Raw genomic sequence first — 24,593 nt, 5'->3', positions numbered from 1 at the left:
GGATGTGCCTCTTTCTGGGGCTTGATGCTGCTAACCAGGAAATGCCTCCCTTCCCAACCATGATTCATGGCCTGACATCTCCTGAGCAAAAAAAAAAAAGTAAGCCCCTTCATTTAAAAAGTGGAGATAAGATTTTCAAGCACAGAGAAAGGAGGGTGTGATGGCTTCATCCATCCTCTGAGGAGCACAGGGGCTGAGGAGTTCATCCAAGATACGGGCGGCAAGTTCAGCAGCCTCTGTGCTAGAGGAGAGAAATGCCTATCAGCCTCGTGCTAGGGAAATCTGTAGCCTCCAGACAGCTGCTGTCTGAGCCATCCTTGTCACTTCTTTTAATCATATTCCTCGGTCCAAAATCCAAAATTCAGAACTTTCACGTGGGGGGAGGAGAGATGTTCTGCATCCCTGCCCTAAAAACCGAATGTGTTGTTTCCACAATCTGGTTGATACGATAATACAGAAGAGTTTTGCAGCAGGAATCACCCCCTTGGGTGGGTCCTTTTGTCTCCCTAACTAGGCTACAGTCATAAACAGAAAAGAGACCACAGAGATTACCCTGCACAATCCTTCTATGAGGCTGGAAGTCCAGAAAGGTCCGTGAAATGTTCATCTTACATGCCACAAGATATGGCCTAACTTCCTATTCTAATGCAAAGTAAAATGCAAAGTCCTGCCCGGTAAAATCGAGGCAGAAGCAGACAGAGGGCGTGAGAAGGTGCTTCCTCCTCTTGGCTGGGCTGTGGAGGCACAGGAGGGTGGGAAACACCATGGGGAGTCCCCATGGACAGCAACATGGATGAGCTGCTCAGGCTCAGGCAGAACCAAAGAAATGAGCACGGACAGGGGTCTTGGGCATCAGGAAAGTCCAGAACTGTTTGGTGTTTTCCAGCTCAGTGACAGCTATGCAGGGCTTTTCTAGGTCTATTTAGAACTAATACCTTACTGAAATTTGGGGGGATTTGGCCCTAGATCTTCTCGGTTCTTACCCTGGAGAATATTGATGGCATTTAGATAATTTTTATACACACACGGCACTGCATTTCAAAGTAATCTGTTGTGATATAAGCCAAAACAGGATTTGAGTCATATGTTTTTTTACAGATAAAATGTTGATTTATAAACACCTAAAGCAAGTCTATCCAAAAGAAAATGCCACATGCATACGCAAATAACTAGGAGAACTACTCATACCAGATCATCTTCCATTGCCCCACAGAACAGAGCATTAGATTCCTTTCTAGCTTTAATTTCAGGAGTGCAAAATTAAGGATGGAGAAAATTAAAGATAGAGAAGTTGTGGATTGATGAAACTATTTAAAGTTGCAGTTAAAAGAAGCCTGCAGAAAAAAAGTTTGGTACTTAGCTAAAAAAGTTGCAGTTGTATCCCATGCCACTGTACAGGGAAAATGCTACACGGCATTTTGGGGACTACTGTTGTTTTTGGTTCTTTACTCACCATCTTCTTTGCACATGCAAGTTCTTGATTCACATTCAGAAAAACAACCACTAACACAAATCACCTCTGAGCCACACTAGTACAAACTAAATGTCGCTGAAATAAACTCCACTAATGTGTCAGTAAGAGAAGTTAACAATTAGAGGAAGCAACTGAGGAGAGTTTGGTTATGTCCTAAGTCTATTCCCAAGTACCTAAAACTGCACTACATTTAAGCCCCATCTCAAGAGTCACCTTCAGAAGCTGGAAGCACCAGAAACATATGTTCTTTACAACAGACAGATATTGTGCCCTAAGCATCAAACGTCTGACACCCTGACACACAACATACACAGATAAAGTCAATTATATGGTTCAAGTTTCCCAGGATCCGAGGCTTTTGTGGCACTGGTAGGCAGCAAAATGAATATATGGATTTAAATGAAATTCCTGTGAAAACACAATAATTATCTAGGACTGTTTATAACTCCGAACAACAATATGATGTTCAATTTTTTCCTAAAAGAAAACAGCAAACTTCAGAACTCAGCCATAAACCACAAAAACTACACAAAAGAGAGTTAACACTGCATAGGAGTCCAGCGCACCAGGGCAGAGCCAAGGACTGCAAAGGCCACATTCTGCCCCCAGCCATTCCAATGTGAATACAAAAAATCCCTTCCCTGACCTCTGCATGCATCTCCCCACAGTTTGCTCAGTTGATTCAGTGCTTTCAGGCCATTGAGTTCCCAAGCATCCACAAACACCACATCTAGAAAGCCCCATTGAAGCACCACATGCTATTACACTATGAGATGAATGCCACAGAACAAACCTTTCCCTTCCTACTTCTGCACACAAGCACAATGGAAGTAATTTTTTTTTAAAAAAAAATGCAAGTTTAATAGCTCCAACACACAACTACTACAAAAACTCCTGGAGAGCTGAATACCATAGCCCACAGCCAGCAGCCCCAGAGCCACCCTGGGCTCAGTTAGGAGTTACACCCTCACCCTTTTGTGCTGGCTGCGAACCCACCGCAAGTTCATGGGGTGTACAGAAAAATGTCAATGACCAAAAATATTCCAAACAGCTCCAGGTCTGGCTCAAAACACCCTAGCCCTTAATCTTTGGTGGGGCTTTATGTGCAAATTGCAGGCAGAGAGGCCCTTGCAAAAGCTACACTAGAATTACTTGTAAACACTAGCTTGTTCCTCCCACCACTCAAATAGTAGGATATAAGATATTTTTCAGTGATTTGAGGTGGGGGTGATCTGATGTCTTGATGTCTCGTCCCTGTGTGTCAGCAAGCTCTTCAGCTGTGCTCCTTACATGGGCTGTAGTCAGAGTTGTTTCCTCCTATTATAGAAGGAGGGGTTTCTTAAGCAAAATATGAAAAGCAAATCATAAGAAGCAGTATTGAGAGCTGCTAGGAAATGGAATCTCTCAATTTTATAAATCTATTTTTCCATAACTATTATTTTCATAGCACTCAAAATACTGTTGGTGATTTGCAAAGAGAATACAGACATAGGGTCTTTGTCCCAGTGAGCTTACATTGTAGCTTCCTACGTTAAGGAAAATTGATGTTTAAAACATGAAAGCTCACTAGTCTTTAAAACAGACATTTTAACAAAATCTCTCCAGTGGACTGGGGGTGTCTGGGTTTGTTTGTTTGCTTGGGGGAGTTCTTGCTGGGGATTGGAGGTGAGGTAAGGCTGGCTCTGTTGATAATCGTCTCCCGTTGCTCCCCATGAGCCTTTTCAGGAATGCTTCTCCAAATGCACCCCATTAGATAGAAACTGAGCTCTGTGGGCAAACAGTTCTTTGTGAAACATTTATAATGTTTAGCAAACAGCCACATTAGAGCTCATTTTCTGCATTTACAGTTTATTTATAAGCTGATAATTTTAAATATCAGTTATATACATGAAAACAAATCCCACTTTTAAAGAATACTCCATGAAACTCCAAGCTGTGATGCAATGTATCTACTTTTTATAGCTCTGACCTCACTTTTTATTTAAAATCTTCATGTGCTCGTAGAATTTATTTAGAGGTTACTATAAATCTATGAAGAATGAAGGCTTCTCACCCAGCAATTCTGTAACTCAGGCAAGTATGTATTACTAGAATAATACAATATCAATTAGTATCCAACCGTGGAGATTTACGTGGCATTAAGTATACTATATTAAATTCAAAATACAAAGCAGTAACTCAAGATTGGAGTGCAGAAAACATATACAAGGAAATGTACTGGTGTTGCTGAAATAAAACAGGGAGTAATAACCTAGAAATCAAATGGTCTTAAAGCAATTCAACTTATCTGCTACATTTAATACCAGTTATTAAAATGAAAAAAATATCAGGCCATCTTTCACATTTTAGTCCTTATTCACTGTTTACATTTTTCTTGGTAATGTCCTTGGTTTAATTTTAATTTGTGTTCACGTAATAAATTCAATTCTTCACAGTGTCTGGCCCAGACTTGAGACTCTACACAGGAACATACATTTGCTCACAACAGTCTATTATCACTAAGATTATTTTTCTATTCAGGGTGGAAACACTTATCTAAGCTTGGTTTTAGAAATTATAACTTGGGGGGCAAATTTAGAATTTACATTACTCCATAAAAGCTAAAAAACAGGGAAAGGCCACGTTTTACCCTGCCTTGAATTCAAAGACTTCCATCCACTGCACTGAGCCAGACATTTTCTCCCAGATAATCTTTCAGGCACCAAGGGAAAAATACTTTACAAGATATAATATCTTACATTATGTACTCACCCTTATATCACTATTTAAATTCCATTCTTTCCCTCTCCATGGTGATGCCAGTTTTCTCTGCTCTTAACCTTTCTCCCGTATTGCACAATTAAGATAAACTTTTTTTTTTTCAGTGCTGAAGACTATGTTCTGATTTTTCCTTACCCTGTTTGGTCCAAAGGTTACTGTTCCACAAAGTATCCTAAGGACATTTTTACTACCAAGAAATATTTTGACAACAAGAACTATTTTTAACTCCACTAAGCCTTGCTGAGTGTAAAATGTTGCACAGGGTTCTCCGCAGCCTAGGGGAATGCAGCTATCAATGGGGTTTGTTTTCTTTACACAAGAACAGCAATCTGAATCTTCTAGCAACAAGACTCCATACACACAGTACACGATGTACATCTCATTATAAACCTCAATGGTCAACACATAGGAAAAACATGCTCAAGGCCCACCAGCTGCTGTGGGTTGGGAGGGCTCTGCTCACCTGCTACTGCCCATGTCTCATAGTGGGATTTCCAAATCTACTGGAGAAGATTAATTTGGTGAAGAGATCAACTACCTCATCGGGATGCTGCTGGCAATCTGCTTCTGGATAGTGCCTCCAGGTGTTCTCCCTGCCTTACCTTGCTTGGAAGTTATTTAGCCATGACATGAAATTGGACACGATCACACATCCCAGAAAAAGCACAAAGGGAATAAAGTGAAGACAAGAGAGGGAAGGGCTAGAGGAGAGGAAGGCTGGTGCCAGTTCCCAGCTCCATCCAGGTCCTCGACTACACAATGATGCTGGGACAGAGAAGCAAGATCTACCCTTCTGCTATTCAAGACTGTCAGAAGCACACCCACAATTAACTACACCCCCTTGGGTTTAATGAAAGCTAAGCCATAGTGTGTTTTCAGAGCAGAGCAGCCAAGGGGAAAGAGCGTTTTACTCCTCTGCAAACACCCAGGAGGATGCTTAGGCACTACTTGCACTATGAGCATGCCAGGTAGTAGGGCTTGCATGGCAGGTAGGGCTACACAAACTTTCTGTTCAGGAGGGGTTAACTCCCTCCCCTTGCCCCCCGGCAAATACACTGCCCATATGTGCCTGCTCACTAGGATTTCCTATCAAAGCAACATTTTCCCTTCTTTAACTACAAAAGTAATGTAGGTTACAGCAGAGGCTGCCCCCTCCAGCAACCTGTGCTCCACCCTGGAGTCATTTTATATTACTCTCCCCAGTGTCCTAAACCAGAGCTGCAGAGATTGTTCCAAATGTGGCTTTCATTTTATGCTAGAATAGCCTCCATTAATGCAATATGCTGTGCTCCATACCTTATGATATTCAAAGTGGAAGCCCACAGCTTGTTTGTTTTTTAAACATCACCATCCATCCTGCATTTTAGCTGTGCACACTTTCCAGCATATGTCAGAATGTGCTGTCCACCCAACACTTATTAATGTTTCAAGAGTCTTCCTTAAAACATACATGAGATTTAGGAAGGATTTTGTTCCAGAAGTCTTCTGACTGTTCTGTGCAGTCAGAGAGAGTAGCTTTATTTCACAGACTGGATTTAATATACAGAAACATACTGCATCTGTTTCCAAATATTTTCTTTCTAAAACTGTTACAAAAACCAGTGCCAAAATGTGCTTGTTTCTTTTTAAGGAGGAAACCTAATTTGGATTTCTTGATCCAGACCATCTTAACACCGAGACTCAATTTTGCTTCCTAAAGCAATCTACAAGGTCCAGCTAATACAAATTTTATCTGTCAGTCTTCCTGCTTGAGCTGGATGGGTCCAGTGTGTCCCTGTTATAGCCTCCACACCACTTATCAGCAGCATCTGGTACTGACTGCAGATCTCAGGCATCGTGCTTATGGGCTCCATAGGCAAGATCTTTCTTGGATTTCTGATCTGTTTGGGGTTTTTCCATAGGATATCCCTGTACCTTGTTGGATTAGAGATTTATGACTGGTCACTAGCTTCATTTCAATTTTTTGGAGCTGTGATGTTTTCTTATAGACCAATGTATGGCAGCTGCTTATATCTGAGAACATATCCTGCAGGTCCATTTTTCCTTTTACATGGTCATAAAGCAAAAGTTAAGTCTTTTGCTAATCAAGTTACTCTGGCTGAATGCTTATTCATATGGAAATCAGGAATCACTCTTCTGTTTCCTAGTATTTGGGATTCACCTCCTTCCCCCTTAATGATTATATAAAAGTCTGGGGAAAAAGTGAAGTCATTTTACAAAGGGTGAAAAATAATTTGCCTTTTGATTGTACCCAAAGAGAAAGGGTATTATGGTCTTCTGTGGCTTCAGGCTTTCATTTGGTAAGGTCCTAAGCTTTCCTCCCAAGCCAAGAACAAATTTTGCAATCAATTGCAAGAAAAAGAAATCATGCACGGGAACATTTTGATCAATTGGCACAATCTAAAGGTTAAATGTTCCAATATGCAGCTGACCTGGGGGAAAATAAGAGTGACGGTAAGTATAAAATTTAAATATTCAATCAAGCTATTTCTCCGGGACACAATTTTCAGGCTAGTTTGATGAATGCTGCTGAAAGCACAGGTGGCAAACAGTGACCAAGATGGAAACCCTCAGCCTCACCTCACATTCAGTTTTGCTGTCCAATTCCCTGCATGAAGTTAGTCCTCAGAAGAGAAGCCTGGGGAATCCGAAAAACGAGAGTCCTTGGATAACATGAACGGCTGCACAAACATCCTCCCTGTGTCCACGCCTGCAATTCCCACACTGCCACTGCACACGTCCCATGGGCTCCCTCACTGCCAAACTGGGGACCATAAAACAAGGGGGATGTGTGTGAAGTGAGCATGAGAGAGGATTATGTTTGGGAGCTGAGGTTCTGGGATGCTCCCAGCATTGCCAGGCTGTCCGCAGTATGTGGCTATGGAGACATGAGCTGAATTATATGGTTATATTTAATTATATTTTTCTTTTTCTCACATGCAGATCTTAATACTGATACTCGTTCCTCCTGTGCTCAGCTACTTCCCAAGGAGCCTGTTTATACTTGCAAGGAAGTTCTCACCAAATAATAGTTGCAGTGAACAGGAAACCATTTAATCACAGTTTCCCCAGTTAAGCTGAAAAGTGGCTCCTTTTTCCTCAGTAAACACACAGCCCATGTCCAGATCTGATCTTCTAGACTTTTGTACAGTTTTGGCTCTAAAAAATAATATGGTGAGGGTATAATATGCAAAGTTTTATAACGTGGAATGATTGCTCCAACCAGAAAACTGGCAGCTCCAGCAGGCTTGGCTTTGGGCCTTCTCACTTCACAACAAACCTCAAATACCGTATCTGGAAATCAGACTTCAGCTGTGTGTTGGCTGGAACACTACAACAAAAACAAGGTTGGGGTTTTTTTCCCCTCAAAGTCTGCACTAGGTGCAGAAAAGGACAGTGTTTTGGCTTCAAGGCCTTGGAAACAAAGAATTAATTTTTTCCATTATGTAATCATGCATGAAAAACCCTACAGGTAAGTAAGTCTCACTTATTTACACTGGTGCCTCTTGGAGACTACTTGGGAAGACTGGATAATGGCTAAATTCGTAACCAAGCAGATGTCTCATATGTTAGGGCTTATTTGTATTGCAGAAGCGTACTTCTGCAGAAACAGGTATTTCAAAGCCCCTACGAAGCTGCTGTGACTTTATAACCCTCCAACAGACAGACAGGTACCTGGAAAGAAACCCTCCACAGTAAAACCCAGCATTTAATAAAGAACTTTTTCCCTAGAGAGCTCAGGCACCTGCAGAAAGTGAACTGCTGTTATCACCTCACTGTCACCAATGCCGTGACCTGTTTGCAGTGGGGAGAAAAGGCTTGACCAGGACCCAACACTTCTGAAGTCCACACATGCTATCCATTAGGCTGTAAGATGCTGACAGGAGTTACATACATAGCTGTAAGTCATACACGGTTTATGCAAACATAACTCACAAGTAAATGACTTAAAATAGAAGCATGAAGAAGAGAAATGGAAGGTGATGTTGACAACCAGCCTGAGATCGCTGCAGAAAGCAACACAAACTACAAGCAAGAAGCAAATGCCACTGTATGTGAAAAATGCAGAACTTTATGTGGCATTTAAACTAGTTTTTTAGATTTGGTTCATGCTGGATTCTGACATGAATTTATGACTCAGTTTATAGCAAACTACATGACATTTTTTAATCTAGAGGAGATCTTGAGTTGGTTTCACCAAGTCACGCATGACACCTCTAATGTGCTACATGGCCAGTGGCTCCCAAGTGCGCTGCTGTGAATGTTGAAGACTATATAAAAAGGGAGAATATGCCTCCTTATGTTCTTCAATGCTATTACTGATATTATCATTAAATGAGAGAATATCCTCAAGGCTGGGAAAACCAGAGGGAGTATAGGAGCTGACACCTGGACTCAGGATTGCTTTCCTCGGTTATTAGAGCTGACTGAACTGTTTCAACAGATAATGATATCTAATTTAATTACATGTTAGACAAAACACTTTTGATTATTATTCAGCCATCCAGAATTAATGAATTTCTAAGTCATTCTTCCATCCTAATTTTTCACTACCTTCTTGTCTTTTACCTCTTTTGTTCTCAAGCTCTTCCAAAATCCACCTCTCTCAAGACAGATGTTTACTTCTCTACTAACTTGCATGATTTTTTTTTTCAATGATGATGCCCTTTAAACTCATTTCCACAGTTTATAATTTGATTCTTGGGTCATCAGAGAAAGCATCTGACTCACAAAATAATTCTAACAGAGCACTGAGAGTCTGCCTTCCTTATACACTACAGAGTCCATTTAAAGGCAAAACCCCTGTTGACTTTGAATTCCACACATCAGCCATTAACTTCTGATCCATTTGGCATCTGTGCACTTTTTTAAACTATTATTACTTCTTTCTCCACAGCATAACTGGTGAATGCATGGCTGAGTCGGGACCTGCAGGTTAAACTGAAGAAGTGAGAACTACACAGGCAGTGCAAGTAGGGACAGGGAACCGGGGATGCGTATAGGGACACTGCTCGGATGTGTAGGGAGGAAGTCAGGAAGGCCAAGCCATAGCTGGAGGTAAACTTGGCAAGGGAAGTAAAGACCAACAAGAAGGGCTTCTACAGGTATGTCAATCAAAAGAGGAATGTCAAAGAGAACATACCTTCACTGATGGTTGGGAATGGTGACCTTGTATCAACAGATGAGGAGAAGGCTGAGGTACTCAACAAAATTTTTGCCTCAGTCTTCACGAATAACTGCTCTCCTCACCCCTCCTGGGTCATGAGATGGTAAGATAGTGATGAGGGGGATAATCTTCCTCCTGCAGTAGAGGAGGATCAGGTTTGTGACCACCTGAGGAACCTGAACATACATTAGTCTATGGGACCTCATGAGAAGCATCCCAGACTCCTGAGGGAATTGGCAGATGTGGTTGCCAAGCCACTCTCCATGATATTGTAAAAGTCATGGCAGTCAGGAGAAGTCCCTGATGACTGGAAGAAGGGTAACATTGTGCCTGTTTTTAAAAAGGGCAGAAAAGACGACCCTGCAAACTACCAAACTGTCAGCCTCACCTCTGTGCCTGGGAAGATCATGGAACAGATCCTCCTAGGAGCTCTGCTAAAGCACATGGAGGACAGGGAGGTGATTAATGGCAGCCAGCACGGCTTCACCAGGGGCAAATCCTGTATGACCAACTTAGTGGCTTTCTATGATGGGGTAACCACATCAGTGGACATGGGTAAATCGATGGATGTGATCTATTTAGACTCCTGTAAAGCCTTTGACACAGACCCACACAGAGATATGGATTTGATGGGTGGACAGTACAGTGGATAAGAAACTGGTTGGAGGGTCATGTTCAGAGGGTAGTGGTCAATGGCTCAAAGTCCAGATGAAGATCCGTGACAAGTGGTGTCCCTCAGGGGTCTGTACCGGGACCAGTGCTGTTTAATATCTTCATCAATTATATTGACAGCGAGATCCACTCTCAGCAAGTTTGCAGATGACACCAAGCTGAGCGGTGCAGTTGCCGCATCGCAAGGGCAGGATGTCATCCAGAGGGAGCTGGACAGACTGGAGAAGTGGGGCTGTGAGAACCTCATGAGGTTCAACAAGGCCAAGTGCAAGTCCCTACACCTGGGTCAGGGCAATCGCCATTTTCAGTACATGACAGGGGATGATGTGATTGAGAGCAGCACTGCAGAGAAGGACTTTGGGTGCTGGTCGATGAGAAGCTAAACACAAACCAGCAATGAGTGCTCACAGCCCAGAAGGCCAACTGTGTCCTGGACTGCATCAAAAGAACGGTGGCCAGCAGGGCGATGGAATAGATTCTGCCCCTCTATTCCTCTCTTGTGAGACCTCATCCGGAGTACTATGTCCAGTTCTGGAATCTTCAACATAAGAAGGATATGGAACTGTTGGAACGGGCCCAGAGGATATCTACAAAGATGATCCGAGGGCTGGAGCACCTTCCGGATGAGGAGAGGCTGAGAGAGTTGGGCTTGTTCAGCCTGGAGAAGAGGAGGCTCCAAGGAGATCTTCAAGTGACCTTCCAGTACCTGAAAGGAGCTACAAGTAAACTGGAGAGGGACTATACATAAGAGCTTGTGGTGATAGGACAAGGGGCAATGGATATAAATAGGAGCAGGGCAGATTTAGATCTGACATTAGGAAGAATTTCTTCACCATGAGAGTGGTGAGACACTGGAAGAGGTTATCAAGGGAGGCTGTGGATGCCCCATCCCTGGAGGTGTTCAAGGCCAGGTTGGATGGAGCCTTGGGTAACCTGATCTAGTGGAATGTCCCTGCCCATGGCAGGGGGTTTGGAACTAGATGATATTTAAGGTCCCTTCCAACCCTAAGTATTCTATGATTCTATGACTCTGTAGTTCTATGGTTCTAAGAATTATTGAAATCCAATTTATTTTAACTGTATAGTTCATCCTCATGAAATTGGCTAGTATACTAGTTTTTCTGCTCTGCTGTACATCCAGCTTACTTTCTGAATGTGGGGAGTGATCAAAAAAACAGATCAGAGAGGAGATAAGTTTGTGTATTGCTGGGTCACATATTGAGTGGCAGGAGGAAATCTGGAATGCAAAGTTCCTCCATTTCCATGGAGGCAAATGGGAAGCAATTCAACTGAAGTCCACGGTGTTATGGTACTGTCAGAGACCTCAAGCATATTTTTGTTTTACTGTGCAAGAAAACTGTGCTTCACACCATTCACCAGGAAGGAATGCAGAGAGAGTGAGCAAGTCATGAAGTCTTGTTGGCTTCTTCAGTACCTGCAGCCATGTAAGTGTGACATTCCCAGGGCTACTCACACACAGAGATCCCAGCTCAAGGTAAATCAACCTCTCCACATAACTACAGCCCCAAACATAGCTCCTTCCAGCTGAAGGCAAAGAATAATCCCCTGTGATTAAGCATTAAGCTGACAGATACCTTATAGCCAGCAAGATTCAAACACAAGCCCTAAATCAAGGTGGTGATGAATATATGGTTCAAACCCAAAGCTAGTCATCACACCCATGTGGCATGAGAAATGAAACCAAGAATATTCAGCTGCCACTAGTGTCTCTAAAAAAATTTCCCAGCAACTTAAAATATAAAAACGCTGTATCATATTTCTTTTAAGAGGGGGTTTAAAACTATGAGAAAGCCCTGCCTGTCCAGCAGAAGTAACGAAAAAGTTGTCTCACCTATTTAACTTAAAAAGGCTAAAAAGACCTGTGTCCTCAGATTTTTCTTAGATCTCCTATCACTGAAAAGTAGAGGGCAAATCTTGCTTTGTTATCTAATGACTGCTGGCTTTGAAGCCAATGTAACTACTGCTCTTTTTATTCACAGGCCCCTCTTTTCAAAGGGATTACTTTTGGGAATAAGAATTTTATTTAAATTAATTGCTTTTCCTGTTTGGGGAAAAACAAACAAACAGGTTTATTCATTTAGAGAACTTGGCAACTGCAGATCACCCATTACTTTTTTGGAAGAGATATTTTACAAAGAATGTTAACCCACAAATTCAGTAAACATATGGGATTTGCAAGTTAATCCGATAAGGCCATTATGGTGATGCTCCAGAGGACTAGTCACCATCAGGAGGGAAAAGAAGACTAATTCTAAAAGGATTTCCCTAAAGCCATTTTCACGTTGGGAAGTCAAGAGCAAATTTCCCTATTAGTAGTGTTGGTTTGGGGGAGGGGAAGATAATGAGAGAGACAATAGAAAAGAAGTTTGTGCCCATGTAAGCAAGTTTCAATTATACATCTGAGCTTTGAGGAAAACTAAACATCCTTTATCCATATTTACCTTTTTTTTTATACAACAGTGACTGAAAACAGGAAACTATCACTTAAGCTCAATTATCAAGGACTAGACTCACCAATTTTGATTCATAGTAATTTTAGCAGTTGTTTATATGGACAATTAATTTAAAATTGGGTTGTTATTAACATCCATCAAACAAGTAATAGCATTGATTAATTTGGGAATACTTAAATTCTTAGGGAAATAAGTACTAACACAAAACCCTTCTGTTTCCTATGTCGTATGTACCACTTTGACTTGGTATTCAGATTTATCTGCACTGAAGTTCCAGCTGCCAACATAAACTACAGCAAATGGTGACTTCATTCTCAAAGGACTCAATTATAATCTCTTTTACAATAGGTTAAATAAGGATCAGCTGCTGAAAGTCCTTCAAGCTGCACAGGTATAAGAGAAGAGCTAGTTCTTCATGAGCAGTTCCTTCTCTGCATTCCAGCATAGGCAAATCTGTCCAAAACACAAAACGTATTTCCATGCTTCTTAGAGGGGTTGGCTGCTGTACTGAACAAGCCCAAGAAACAATTAGAGTAATTATATTATGTATACACACATACTAAAAAGCACATAAAGAAAAACTTTTCACTGCTGTCTTAAAAATTCTTAAATGAGCCAGGCTAAATTCCCAGTTGACATAACCCAAAAATTGTTTAAAATATTTATATGACATTGCCCTCTAGAGGAAACTGAGAAAAAAAATCTGTGTGTTAGCAGAACTTCTCTACAGATGAAAATATGACATATAGTTTTCAACAGAACAATCAGTGTGTTTGCTAGAAACCATTTTCAGTGAGAACATCACACATCAGTTTGGCTGCATTTATCATCCATGCGTTCTAAGAAAGAATTCCCCAACCTCTAGCTCATTTTCCTCATCTGGGCTCAGTGTTCAGATGGATGGTATCACAAAGTTTACTGGTTACTACATGCCCATGTTTTTCTCTTGACTAACAGAGGAAAAATAGCTGAGGGTATGAAAAAACTGGCAAGGACTTTGTAATTCTTAAGTTATCACAGCACAAAGAGCTGCTGGTCAATGTGTATGAGGATAACGAGGCCATCATTGACTCTTGTTTCATCAAATAGTTACTCTGACTGTCTTGAACCCACTCCAGTGAACAATTAACAGGTTGGGAAAGCCAGTCAAAATGGCTGTTCAATTTAGCAGATTTTATTTTGTCAGTTCTTTTCTTCTAGAAGACCATCCAGTTATCCATAATACCTAATGGAAAAAGGTAAAAACAAGCTTGGGCACCTTTACAAACAACAGAAAACAACCTTTGGCATCAGCAGAAACAGTAAACTCCTTCAGTCAAATCTCAGTAGTTCTGTTGCATTTTGAAAAAGCTTGAACCCATTTTCCATCCACCTCTAGTTTCTCATAGTCTCATTAAAGAACCTTCAGACTAGCTGGGCTTCCTGAGTCTTGAATGCTCTAGAGTGAAGTTTGCTGCTAACAACCACATTTGCCCTGCTCTTGCCCTATCTCAGTAGGTACAAGTCTTCCTAAGCTGACTCAAACCTTATGTCAGTGCTGACAAGTTATGTTTTTACTGGTACTGGTCTGTTAAAACTGTTTTCCTTTGGAGACTCAGATGATCTTGCTGGATGTCATACATTTCATCCAGAGAAACCAGCAAGAATTATGACTGATGCTGTAGAGCCTGCGACTGATACTTAAGTCCTCCCCGTCTCAGCCTCCATCTGATATAAAGGAAGCAGAAAAGTAAGTTTCAAGGAGCATGTGATACTCCTCTAAGCTGTAGGCAAATGTCGTATCAGATAAGAAAAGCAACGAGTTTTCCACAAGAAAGAAAAATCCAGCCCCAAAGATATTCACGACAGCAGCTGCCTCTGGAGTTCTATACCTGCCTCTCAGCTGATCACACCTACATTTCTTATATTTATCCTCTCACTTATGTCTGTACATGGCAGATTCATGCTGACAAGCCATCTCTCTAATGCTGATATCAAGCATAGCCTCTGCCTGTGGAACTGTCTTCTGTTCATCATCTTTCAACCTTTCCTGCTCCTGTCCTTTCCAAGCCAGGCCTGACTTCCAATGACAGGGGATAAGTAGTTTTTAAGCTGCTGCCACCATAAGTGCTTTCACCTCTCAAGGGTCGCAGGTTAGCCCTAGTGTATCTTCCAGGGCAGCAGCCATCACATCTAAAGGTACATGAGATTGGCAAGAAGATATGGTCATCGCCTCCTTGCAGAGCAGCCCCAAAACCCTTCTGAGAATAGGAATGCTGCTCGCTTAGCCAGATGCTACAAGAAAAAACATTTCAATGAAGCATGAAGAAATTCTTTCCTGGACTCATGGTACATCAGCCAGTATGGGTGGGAAAGGAAAACCTGCCATGTGTCTCACTGAAACCCACTAACCTGAGCCCAGTCGCCTCCTGCAGCAGCTCAGTGTTCTTGTCTCATGGAAATCAGACTTTAGCCCACAGTCTGCTTTGTGCAAAGCTTTGGACTACCAGAATATGAAGAGAAATTCACATTTACAGATTAGAAGAGACACTGTGAATGACTGCACATTGCAAATTGGTGTGTTAAGGGCACAGGCATTATAGAAAGAGCAAGAATAATGGGCACAGAATGTTCCTTGTTCACATTTTCACCATCTCTGTTTTTAATTATTGATGGTTAAACCACTGTTCTGTGCTAGCAAATGCACTGCTGGAGAGGCTGGGAGAATAACTGCTGTAGTGGCTGAAGGCCTCACCTGCTGCTTGGCTTGATGGTGGGAAAAAAGTGCCTCTATTTTGCGCATTCCAGTAGTTTGTCAATTAGTTAAATTCTGTTGCATCCTGACTGGGCTTTCAGATGACCTGAGAGCATGGGGTGCTTGCTGCATCCGAGGCTGAAAATTCCACTCATGATGGAGAAGAACTCTTGCTGGAACTTTGGCATCATAGATAAATGACAAGGCAAAAGGCTGATTCACCAAACCAGGCTGTTCCCACAGTAGATGAGTGGGGATAGCAGAGCCCTCACAAACAGAGGGCTTGTTGTCTTGTAATTACAGTGTACTCAGAACAGCAAATTAAGTGGAGATGTCCAGCCATACATTTGGCAAGAAGGTACAGCCTTCTAAGCAGAGCTTTTATAGCTCAATGGAACAAAACAAAAGTACACAGAAATGAAAGTTCAGGATAACCCTGAACTCTATAACCTCTGAAGCTTTTACATCTCCTAAGGCAATACCTCCAACATCTGTCCAAGTCTTTTCAAGCCTGATGCAATCCCTCAAAAAAGAAAGCACACACAGCCAGGGCTGGGCAGCATTTGCTGCAGATGACCCTGGGGAGGTTGCCTAATTATACATGTATGCCTTCTGGGGATCATGTTTCTATCAAGAGAGGCCAGCTCTGTTGTTTGGTGGCAACAGCATGTACAAGGCAATGACAAGCATATTGGTCCCAACATTTAGGTCCCAACATTGAAATACATACAGGACATGAGCCATTTAAATCAGCAGAAGCCTTTCTTTTATGGGTTTTAGATAAAACTAAGCTGAGCAAGAAAATAAATCAAATGCAAAATTGAGGAGTGATGGGATGTTGCAAATGACCGTCACTACAAGGGAACGGGTTTTGCCTCCACAGAGGCTGGGCTCAGCATGGTAAGGTTGAGAGGAAAGGCATGAACTAGAGGGTGTGGAAAGGAAACTGAGTGAACCCATGCTCAGATTAACAAAGTAAAGAGGACAAACAAGCTACATGATCTCTACTGAGTCTGGGGATTAGTGACCTTCTGCTTATGTCTTTGGCTTTTGAGAGAGGATTTGGGATAAAGCTTATTTCTTCAGAGCAATTTATTTCTCGTCACGTGTGGCTAAGTCAACTCATTCCTTCCCTGAAGATGCAAAAGAAAGGAAGAAAAACATCTTTTTCTTAGTTTCTTAGTTTTGTTATATTTAAAGCAGTTAAGTAATATCCACTATCAGTGTAAAACTGAGTGGCTGTGCTTCAGCAGGAACTCTGTGCTGCAGTGTACAAGGCACAGTGAGACTTAGGCTGTGTTTGAGAAATATCTATAGGCTTCATCTCATTTTGCACAGGTCAAGCACATTTTCACTGTCTGTCTACTCGCAGCAACTCAACTGGAGGAGAAAACCCTTAGCCAAGATCTCTATGTGCTATTTATTTTCTGTTCTTAGGACTCACGCGCCAGGCAGCTTGGACTTACCGTTGGTGCCTGTGATAACAAGCCCCAAGTCAGCCTCTGTGCCCTGATCCATCACTTAGCAGTGTGAAGACTGGTAATATGATATAAAAAAGGAAACAAATTCAAATCCACGATAAGTTGGGGGTATTTTTTAGGTCAGTTATGAGAATTCTATTCCCTGACATTGTATTTGGAGGCTGGAATCTCCAGGACCACTGTGTTTGTTTTTCTCTGTGTAGCCAGTGCTGTTAATATTTTAACAAGGAGCTCCCACAGAAATGTATGCCCCTTGGCCAAGGGCAAAGGGCCAGGACACATTTCCATCTGTTTTCCTACTAAAACAAAAATATTTTCTTATGAACATAACTAAGAGAAGGCCCTAATAACACCAGGCAAAGCAGCTGCTTATACTGAGAAGCACTTTGTGTTGGCAGCACTTTTGCTTTAGGAAGGAGGTGAGGAAACAGAGTAAAACAGAGCAATCAATCCATGCAACTTGACATGTCCAGGAAGAGGGGGTGTGGTGAGACAAAGCTTTCTGCAATGACCAGGGATAGTTTTCTGTCCAGGGATAGTTGGGGTGACTTTTCCCTGAGAAGAAGTATATATAAAGGATGTTGCTCTGTTGAGTGGGAAATAAATCCACAATAATTTCCAGAAAAATGAGCCCATCACAGGCACATAAACCTGAAAACCTCCCCTTCCACCATAACACAGGCATTCATACACCTTAATGCATGACCCTACTGAAGAGTGGGTGTGTTGCAGAAAACTTAAACTAAGGCTCCTGGCTGCTGAGCAGAGGCAGAATAGCCTTTGCTCCCCGATCCTACAGCATGACATCCCCACACACCAATCAGAGCATCTGGAAGTGTTTTGAACCCACCATTGAGTAAGACGGTGCTACAAAATCCTGCAGATGCTGCAGAGACAACTGTAGCCACCAGTGCGGGGGACAGAGTGGTCACAGTGAGGGCAGCCAGCCTCCTGCAGTAGTAGTGTCTCACCACAGTATGGCAGGAAGCAGTGCCCCATAGAAAATGCCAAACTGGGGCATTGCAGTTTGATATCAAAGACTGACTGCATTCAGGGAGAGATTTTCTTCCCAACAAGAACTTTCTGTATAGAGGGCAAAGTAGTCTATGATAAAAAGTCATTCCGTTCAGACATCTGAGGAGAGGGGAGCTCCACTAAAAAAAGTGCTTTGAAAGGTGTGCTCTTCTAACACATCAGTTTTCACACCACACTGTCAGATTTTTGAGCAGCTCTACTCAGACACAGCAAAGGTCCCTGTTCTTTGTTTCTGTTCTCCCAGCAGATGTACCACTGTGTCTCCTTGCATGCAGGGCTTCCAACAAGGGGGCAAAGGAGAAAATCACCCTCCTGAAGACAGCTGTTCAGAGCAGAATTTGGCTCTAAATAAAGCCAGGGACTGCATATTGGTTTTCCAGCACCACCAAGGACTGTTCATGATTTTGTCCAGCTGAGCCCAGGACTGTTATTGACTGCTAAAGGCAAGCAGCACAAAGTGCTTTGAACATTTTGAAACCTGTAATTTGGTTAGACATTCCGTATTGTGCTCTGTAATCAGCTACTAGCACTTACAGAGAAGCAGTACTGTGTTTAGAATGCCCATGTTATCAAGCAACTACTGATAGCATTGACCTTTTTAGAAAGACCAGAACTTTACCTTCATACTTCCAACTATCCTGGATTATGTAAATGAGCTGTGCAGTAGTAGCAAGCACTCAGGAAAGACCTTGGCTGGAAACTCCCAGCTTCAGGTAAGGTCAAAGGTTTGCATTCAGTAGTGGCTCTTAAAGTTCACTCTCCATCGGACATCTGATATCTGAAAGTCTTTCAAAGCATCTTTGGAAATAAACTGATTTCTCCGACTTCTGGCATGCCGTATCTTGTGCTGGGGAGGAGTCCTAGCAAACCCTTCTGGACACTGGCTGAAGAGCAGACTAAGAAAAGGCTGTGCAAAGGTTTGGCAGTGAAAACACTTCTCTGTTCCTTTTCTGGAAGCGACCTCGTTGTGGGTTAAAAAGAAGCCAGTCAGTTCTCTGACTGTATTCCCACACATAGCAATGTTTGGTCATAGTTGGAGCTGAGGAACATGATATTTTGAAGCAGTGGTTGGGTTTCCTCAATGACAAAATTATATCTTATGTTTATATTACACTGTCATCACATGTAATGTATATTGCTCTGGTTTCTTCAAAAACAGTTTGAAATTGGAAATCTATTCAGTACTGATTTTAAAGATTAGATGCATAAGGTAGCTGTGTCCAAGCACTGCAGCTATGCTCGATGAAATCTGTAATCAAGTATTTCAAACTGAATTATATTCATGACAAAATAATTTTTTGCAATCCTCCCAGGACTTGCTAATGAAGCCCCATTCAGTCATGCTCAAGAAATGAAGGATTCATCTGTCATCTGCACAAATACTAACAGCCTCCCTCCAGTAAATGAGTAATAGCCCGAAATGAGAGAAGTAGTTCCAAAATACATAGGAAGTTGTTGTCTGGGGGAACATAACCCATGTGTTTTGGAGATACAGTTGTATAGACAGAAGATAAATAAACATGCAAAGTTTTGACTAACCTTTATTCAGTACTCCAATACAGCTCATTTCCCTGCAATTGTGTTTGATAGACACACACAATTTGCTAAATCTGAAGAGAGTAATAATTTTCCCTCAGTCACTAACATCACCGAAACTGCCACCACCTACATCATTCCTCTCTAATGTAATAATACCCTGTTAAGCAAAGAGCTTTGATGATTATATTGCTGCATAATGTTTCTCTAAATGAAAACAAAGGAAAAAAAAGAAAAAAGAACAAAAGCTCAGCAATAATCAACCTGTTTCTGTTGTTTGCATGGCAATCAGGTGGAATTTAAATAAACAATTTTTATTTAAAGAAGTCAAACCAAATTCAACATCCTTAGCAGGGAGAGACAGATAAGTGACACCTACAGCCAGCTCCTCCAAGAAGAGGCATGCTGCTCTTCTGTGTTGTGTCTGACACCATCACTACTTTGTCACCTGAGGACCTATATGCACAGGATCCTCACCTGGCAGGTGCTAAAAGAGCACAATCTGTCCAGGGCTGCCCAATCTGTGATGGCTCCTGTCATCCGCCCCCGTGCCCTCTAGACACTGACCACATCCATAGGACAGCCAGCAGAAGGGACTATCTGACCCTACCTCTCCTTTCTCATTGTCCAATGTATTAGCTTAGCCCCTTGGTGCAGGGAGGGGGTTGCGTACTGGCATGGAGCTGGAGGTGACATGAAGCCTGGGAGTGTGAATACACTTCTGCCGACCTTAGAGCAGAGGTGGCAAAGCCCAGAAAAGTGTCAGAGTTGTGATACCCTCTGCTCAGTGACCAGAGTTCTCAGGTACATGCTCAATTCCCCACTGTTACAGAAATAAATCAGAAGATTCCCTTAAGTACTAGTGTGGACCGCAACATGCTCACCAGGTAAGCTGGGGCTGCCCTGACATGCTTGGCAGATGTGGAACAGAACCATTGAATCATAGAATCACCAGGTTGGAAAAGACCCACTGCATCATCGAGTCCAACCATTCCTATCAAACACTAAACCATGTCCCTCAGCACCTCGTCCACCCATGCCTTAAACACCTCCAGGGAAGGTGAATCAACCACCTCCCTGGGCAGCCTGTTCCAGGGCCCAATGACCCCTTCCGTGAATTTTTTTTTCCTAATGTCCAGCCTAAACCTCCCCTGGCAGAGCTTGAGGCCATTCCCTCTTGTCCTGCCCCCTGCCACGTGGGAGAAGAGGCCAGCACCCTCCTCTCTACAACCTCTTTTCAGGTAGTTGTAGAGAGCAATGAGGTCTCCTCTCAGCCTCCTCTTCTCCAGGCTGAACAACCCCAGCTCTCTCAGCTGTTCATCATAAGGCCTGTTCTCCAGCCCCCTCACCAACTTCATTGCTCTTCTCTGGACTCGCTCCAGAGCCTCAACATCCTTCTTCTGCCCCTGCCGTTGTCTTTTTAATTCTTCTGAATGATGGTGGAAATTACAGTCCTTTTGTTAGAGCCAGGAAGTCTCTCCAGTTTAACAAGTCGCTGTGTCTGTCCTTGAATCTCCTAGATATACAATGAGAGGTCTGGCTTGCCCAATCCAGCCCAGTGCTACAGGAGCTACAGTCAGAATTTTAATTTCACTGACCATGCACAGGCTACACAAAGTATATCACACTGCAAATCACAGCACTCTCACCCCTTTGTATCAACCTGGAAGAGTTTCTCACTGAGCCAGATAATAATCAGGCAGACAGAAATCACGCCAGAAGTAATATTGAATGTGCTCTCTTCCCCAGAATCCTGAAGAATCAAGGGGAAAGGGCTCTGCTACTGCCACCATAGCAGTGATATGGAAATACTCTAGGAAAGCTTCTTTGAAACAGTCTTCCCAGAAGGTAAGCTGATGTTGCCTTTCAGCCTATTATAAACCTGTGGAGAATTATGTCCCTTCTGAGCACCCCAATGGAGAAATCTATTGAAGGACTCACAAAGCATCAAATGAACAAGATGGTACATTGGGTCAGAGCTACCAGCCAGCTCTCTGAGAGGCAAAACCAAGCACTCCAAACACAGAGCATCCTCAAGGTCCCAAACTGTCATCCACCAACATCACCCTTGTCAAATAACAGTTGACAATAAAGTTAGGCAAGGGTGTTTTGGATGCTGAAAATAAATCAAGTTTTGACTAAGAGATGCCCTAAATTTTGGCCTAAATTGGAACAACATTGGCTGTGTACTACCAGAATGTAGGAACTCTTGTCTTTACAATGGCCAAAAAAAACCCTCAGCTAAGTAAAATGGAGCACTTGGTTCTCATTAGCAGTAGTCACAGCTTGCTGGTCTAATAACAGAGCTTTCTGAAAGGAACAACCCCAAAATAAATTGTTTAGGGATAAAATAATAAGAACAGGCATCCAAACATTTTGGACTCAACTGGGTATTATCTTTAATTTTGCATTAATAATAAGATAACATTATTGCAGGCTTCTGCTACCAATTCCCTTGGATTTTAGGGACAGAGATATCTGACAACAAGTTAACAGCACACAGACTGCTTTCTGCCACAAAACCTCTCAAATTTGGGGGTGCCACTGCTTGATACTGCCACCGTACCAATATTTATACACTCATTGAATTACAGGCTTGAAATTACAGATGTCTGTTATTCCACCTGCAAGACCACAGCCAGGTTCACCTGCCCAGCACCCTCAGATAAGGAGTCACTGTTTCTATTCTGCCATGAGGCAGAATCAGGAGAAGCAGTCACCCCACACTGCTCTCACCTTCACTGCCTGTTGGGATGAAAGGCCAGCAGGCCACTTTGCAGGAATATAAAATGCAAGTCTTGCCACCCCACCCAAAGCCAGTGTGGCTTTGCAAGCCCAACAACTAAAACAGCAAATAAACAACCTATGAGTATTTCCAGTGCTATATTCTCACTGGAAGAATCTGTAAAGATTCAACTCTTTTTATTTTTTTTCCTTGTTTTTCACTATACAGGTTATTTTAGTTAAAACCCATTATCCATTATTTACCCCTGTTGCAAATCTTACTTGCTGGAGCACTTTCTCAGCTGGCCTAAATTGGCATATTGCTCCCAAGACCCATGAAACGTGTTGTATTACCCAGGCTACAGATAACAGAGTTTCCTTTACAGAAGGACCACTTCACTACTGTTTTGTTTCTGAAACTGTCCACCCCCAGGATGAATCCCCTTTGATATCAGGAGGGGATTTCATGTCCTTTTGTATGTTGAAATCTCAAGTATGAACGAATATTTGCATCCTCATCTGTATCAGAGAAAGGTCTTTGCTTTTGCAAAGAGAAGTGTGAGCAAGTCTGCTGGCCCACAAAGAGCAAAACTGGGCCAATGACTGATTTTTTTTCATGCAGCAACTGAAATAAAAAAGCAAGAATAATCTGCATCATTGAAAGAACCTTCATTTCTGACTTGAACTCTTAAAGGTTTCAAGTTTTCTGGGACAGAAGACAGTAAAATCAAAGGGAATTTATTAAAATGAAGTTGTTCCAATCTGCAAAACATAAAAATGTCTTGCTTTGAAAAACGTCTCAGGCAACATTTAGCTGTCAAAAATCTTCTCTCAGCTCAAATGATTCCATAAAAACAAGACACACCTGAAAAAAAGTCTTGAGTGTTGCTGAGTCTGTGTTCATTTTTACTTAAAAAAACCCCAGTTTTATCCAAACCCAGGAAGCCTCCTGTCTTAGCGAAGGCCCTACAATTTATACAACATGCTAGCTTTTGACACTATGACCCCTCAAAATTTTCCTGTGGATGTGTGAGTACCACATGTGGGCTGATTATCGATTTGCTTTAGTCACTTATTTTTGACAGACCTTAAGAAGGAACCCAGAGTTATCCTGGGGGCTGAAAAGCAGAGGTCAAAACCTGTGCTCTCAGATATAGATCAGTACCAGCCGTGACCTGCACCACATACTGTGACAGGCAGCTGCCTGCTCTTCCACCCTTACCTTGCACCGGTGACATCCACGCCAACCATTAACTGGCCATTCAGGGAAAGGATCTCGTCTTTCAGGCGCACTCTCCCACATTTCCCAGCTGGGCTGTTTTTCTTCAAGTCTGTAACCCAGATGCACCCAACATCAAGCACTGGTCCCTTGTGCCCCTTCCTCTTCTTCCCTCCCCGCCGCTTCTCCCCATAGTCCCCAAGCGAAGGGATGTTCCCAAAGCTCAACCCGAGAACCTCAGTTTTTCTCATCTCCTGGGCCAGGTACACAGTGCAGATCTCTGTATCTGAAGTTCCACAGCTCCCTGACTGCAGTTTGCTCTCATCCACGGAGAAGTTGAGCTGGATGTACTCGCTCAGCTTCTGGACAGCCGATCGGCAGAGCTGCTGCTCGGCACCCTCAGCCCCTTCTCGACGGCTGTTCTGTAGCCACTGGCACAAGAGGGGGAGGAAGACCCCCGCGTTGTCCTGTGTGATGGGCATCGCTGTCCCTGTTCACGCCCTCATGGCAGCAGCCCTGATCGGTTCTCCAGACCTTGGCTCTGGCATCCCTCCGTGGTTCCGCGCAGCCCCAGAGGCCATGCCGGAGTGTGGCTGCAGATCCAAAGCAAGCTCCATCTAATCTCACGGGGAGATTTTGGGGGGCTCCAACTAACCAAAAGCACAGTCAAGGCAGGATGTTTGGTGTGAACACACCGCACTCAGCCCCATGAAACAGTTGATGGATAAAGTGGTGAGGAGCTTTCGTGGGTGTCCGGGTGCCGTCAGGGTTTCCACTCCGCTGGGAACGGTGTCTCCTCCCCACCACGGTCACCACACGGTTTTACCCTGCAAGGGAGAAAAAGCGTGATTAGAAGCGTCAAAAACCCCGCAGGCGACCAGCAGCCCCAGCCCAGCAGCGCCCCTGGACAGGAGCCCGGAGCTCGCACGGCCGGAGCCGCTCTCCTGCTGCAATTTACCACTTGAGGGCACCAACTGCTCTTCACAGCAAGGGAATAAAAGGTCGCAATTAGCTCCTGACCTCTCGGTAAGGCGGGGGATTGACGAGCCGTGGGGATGCTCCTGCCACAGCTCTGGCCCGTCGCTGAAGCAAAGGAGATTCTCCAACCAGACCTGCTGCAAGGGCCACCAAAGCAGCACGGTGAGACACCAGCAGCTGAGGATGGGTTGATGATGTGGATGATGCTGAGCTGGGTGGATGCGTGGACCTGCTGGAGGGTAGGGAGGCTCCAAAGGGATCTGAACAGGCTGGACCGCTGGGCTGAGGCCAATGGGATGAGGGTTAACAAGGCCAAATGCCGGGTCCTGCACTTGGGGC

At 43.1% G+C, this 24,593-nt stretch overlaps 1 protein-coding gene across 3 annotated transcripts in view; it reads right to left on the bottom strand.

Moving 5' to 3' along the window:
* The window catches only part of PDZD2 (PDZ domain containing 2), a 151,330-nt gene extending 127,348 nt beyond the window's left edge, over positions 1-23,982 (bottom strand). The window contains exon 1 of one of the 3 annotated variants that reach the window (XM_069880631.1): positions 23,280-23,982. In XM_069880631.1, coding sequence (XP_069736732.1) covers positions 23,280-23,758 — 479 coding nt within the window. In that variant the 5' untranslated portion in view covers positions 23,759-23,982. The remainder of the gene's footprint in view (positions 1-23,279) is intronic. The other 2 variants (XM_069880630.1, XM_069880632.1) reach the window with 2 other exon arrangements.
* Positions 23,983-24,593: the final 611 nt, after the last annotated feature.

Source organism: Phaenicophaeus curvirostris, chromosome Z (assembly GCF_032191515.1).
Source record: "Phaenicophaeus curvirostris isolate KB17595 chromosome Z, BPBGC_Pcur_1.0, whole genome shotgun sequence".
Taxonomy (NCBI): Eukaryota; Metazoa; Chordata; class Aves; order Cuculiformes; family Cuculidae; genus Phaenicophaeus; species Phaenicophaeus curvirostris.
Note: the sequence above shows the minus strand (reverse complement) of the source record. Positions and strands in the feature narration are given on the sequence as shown.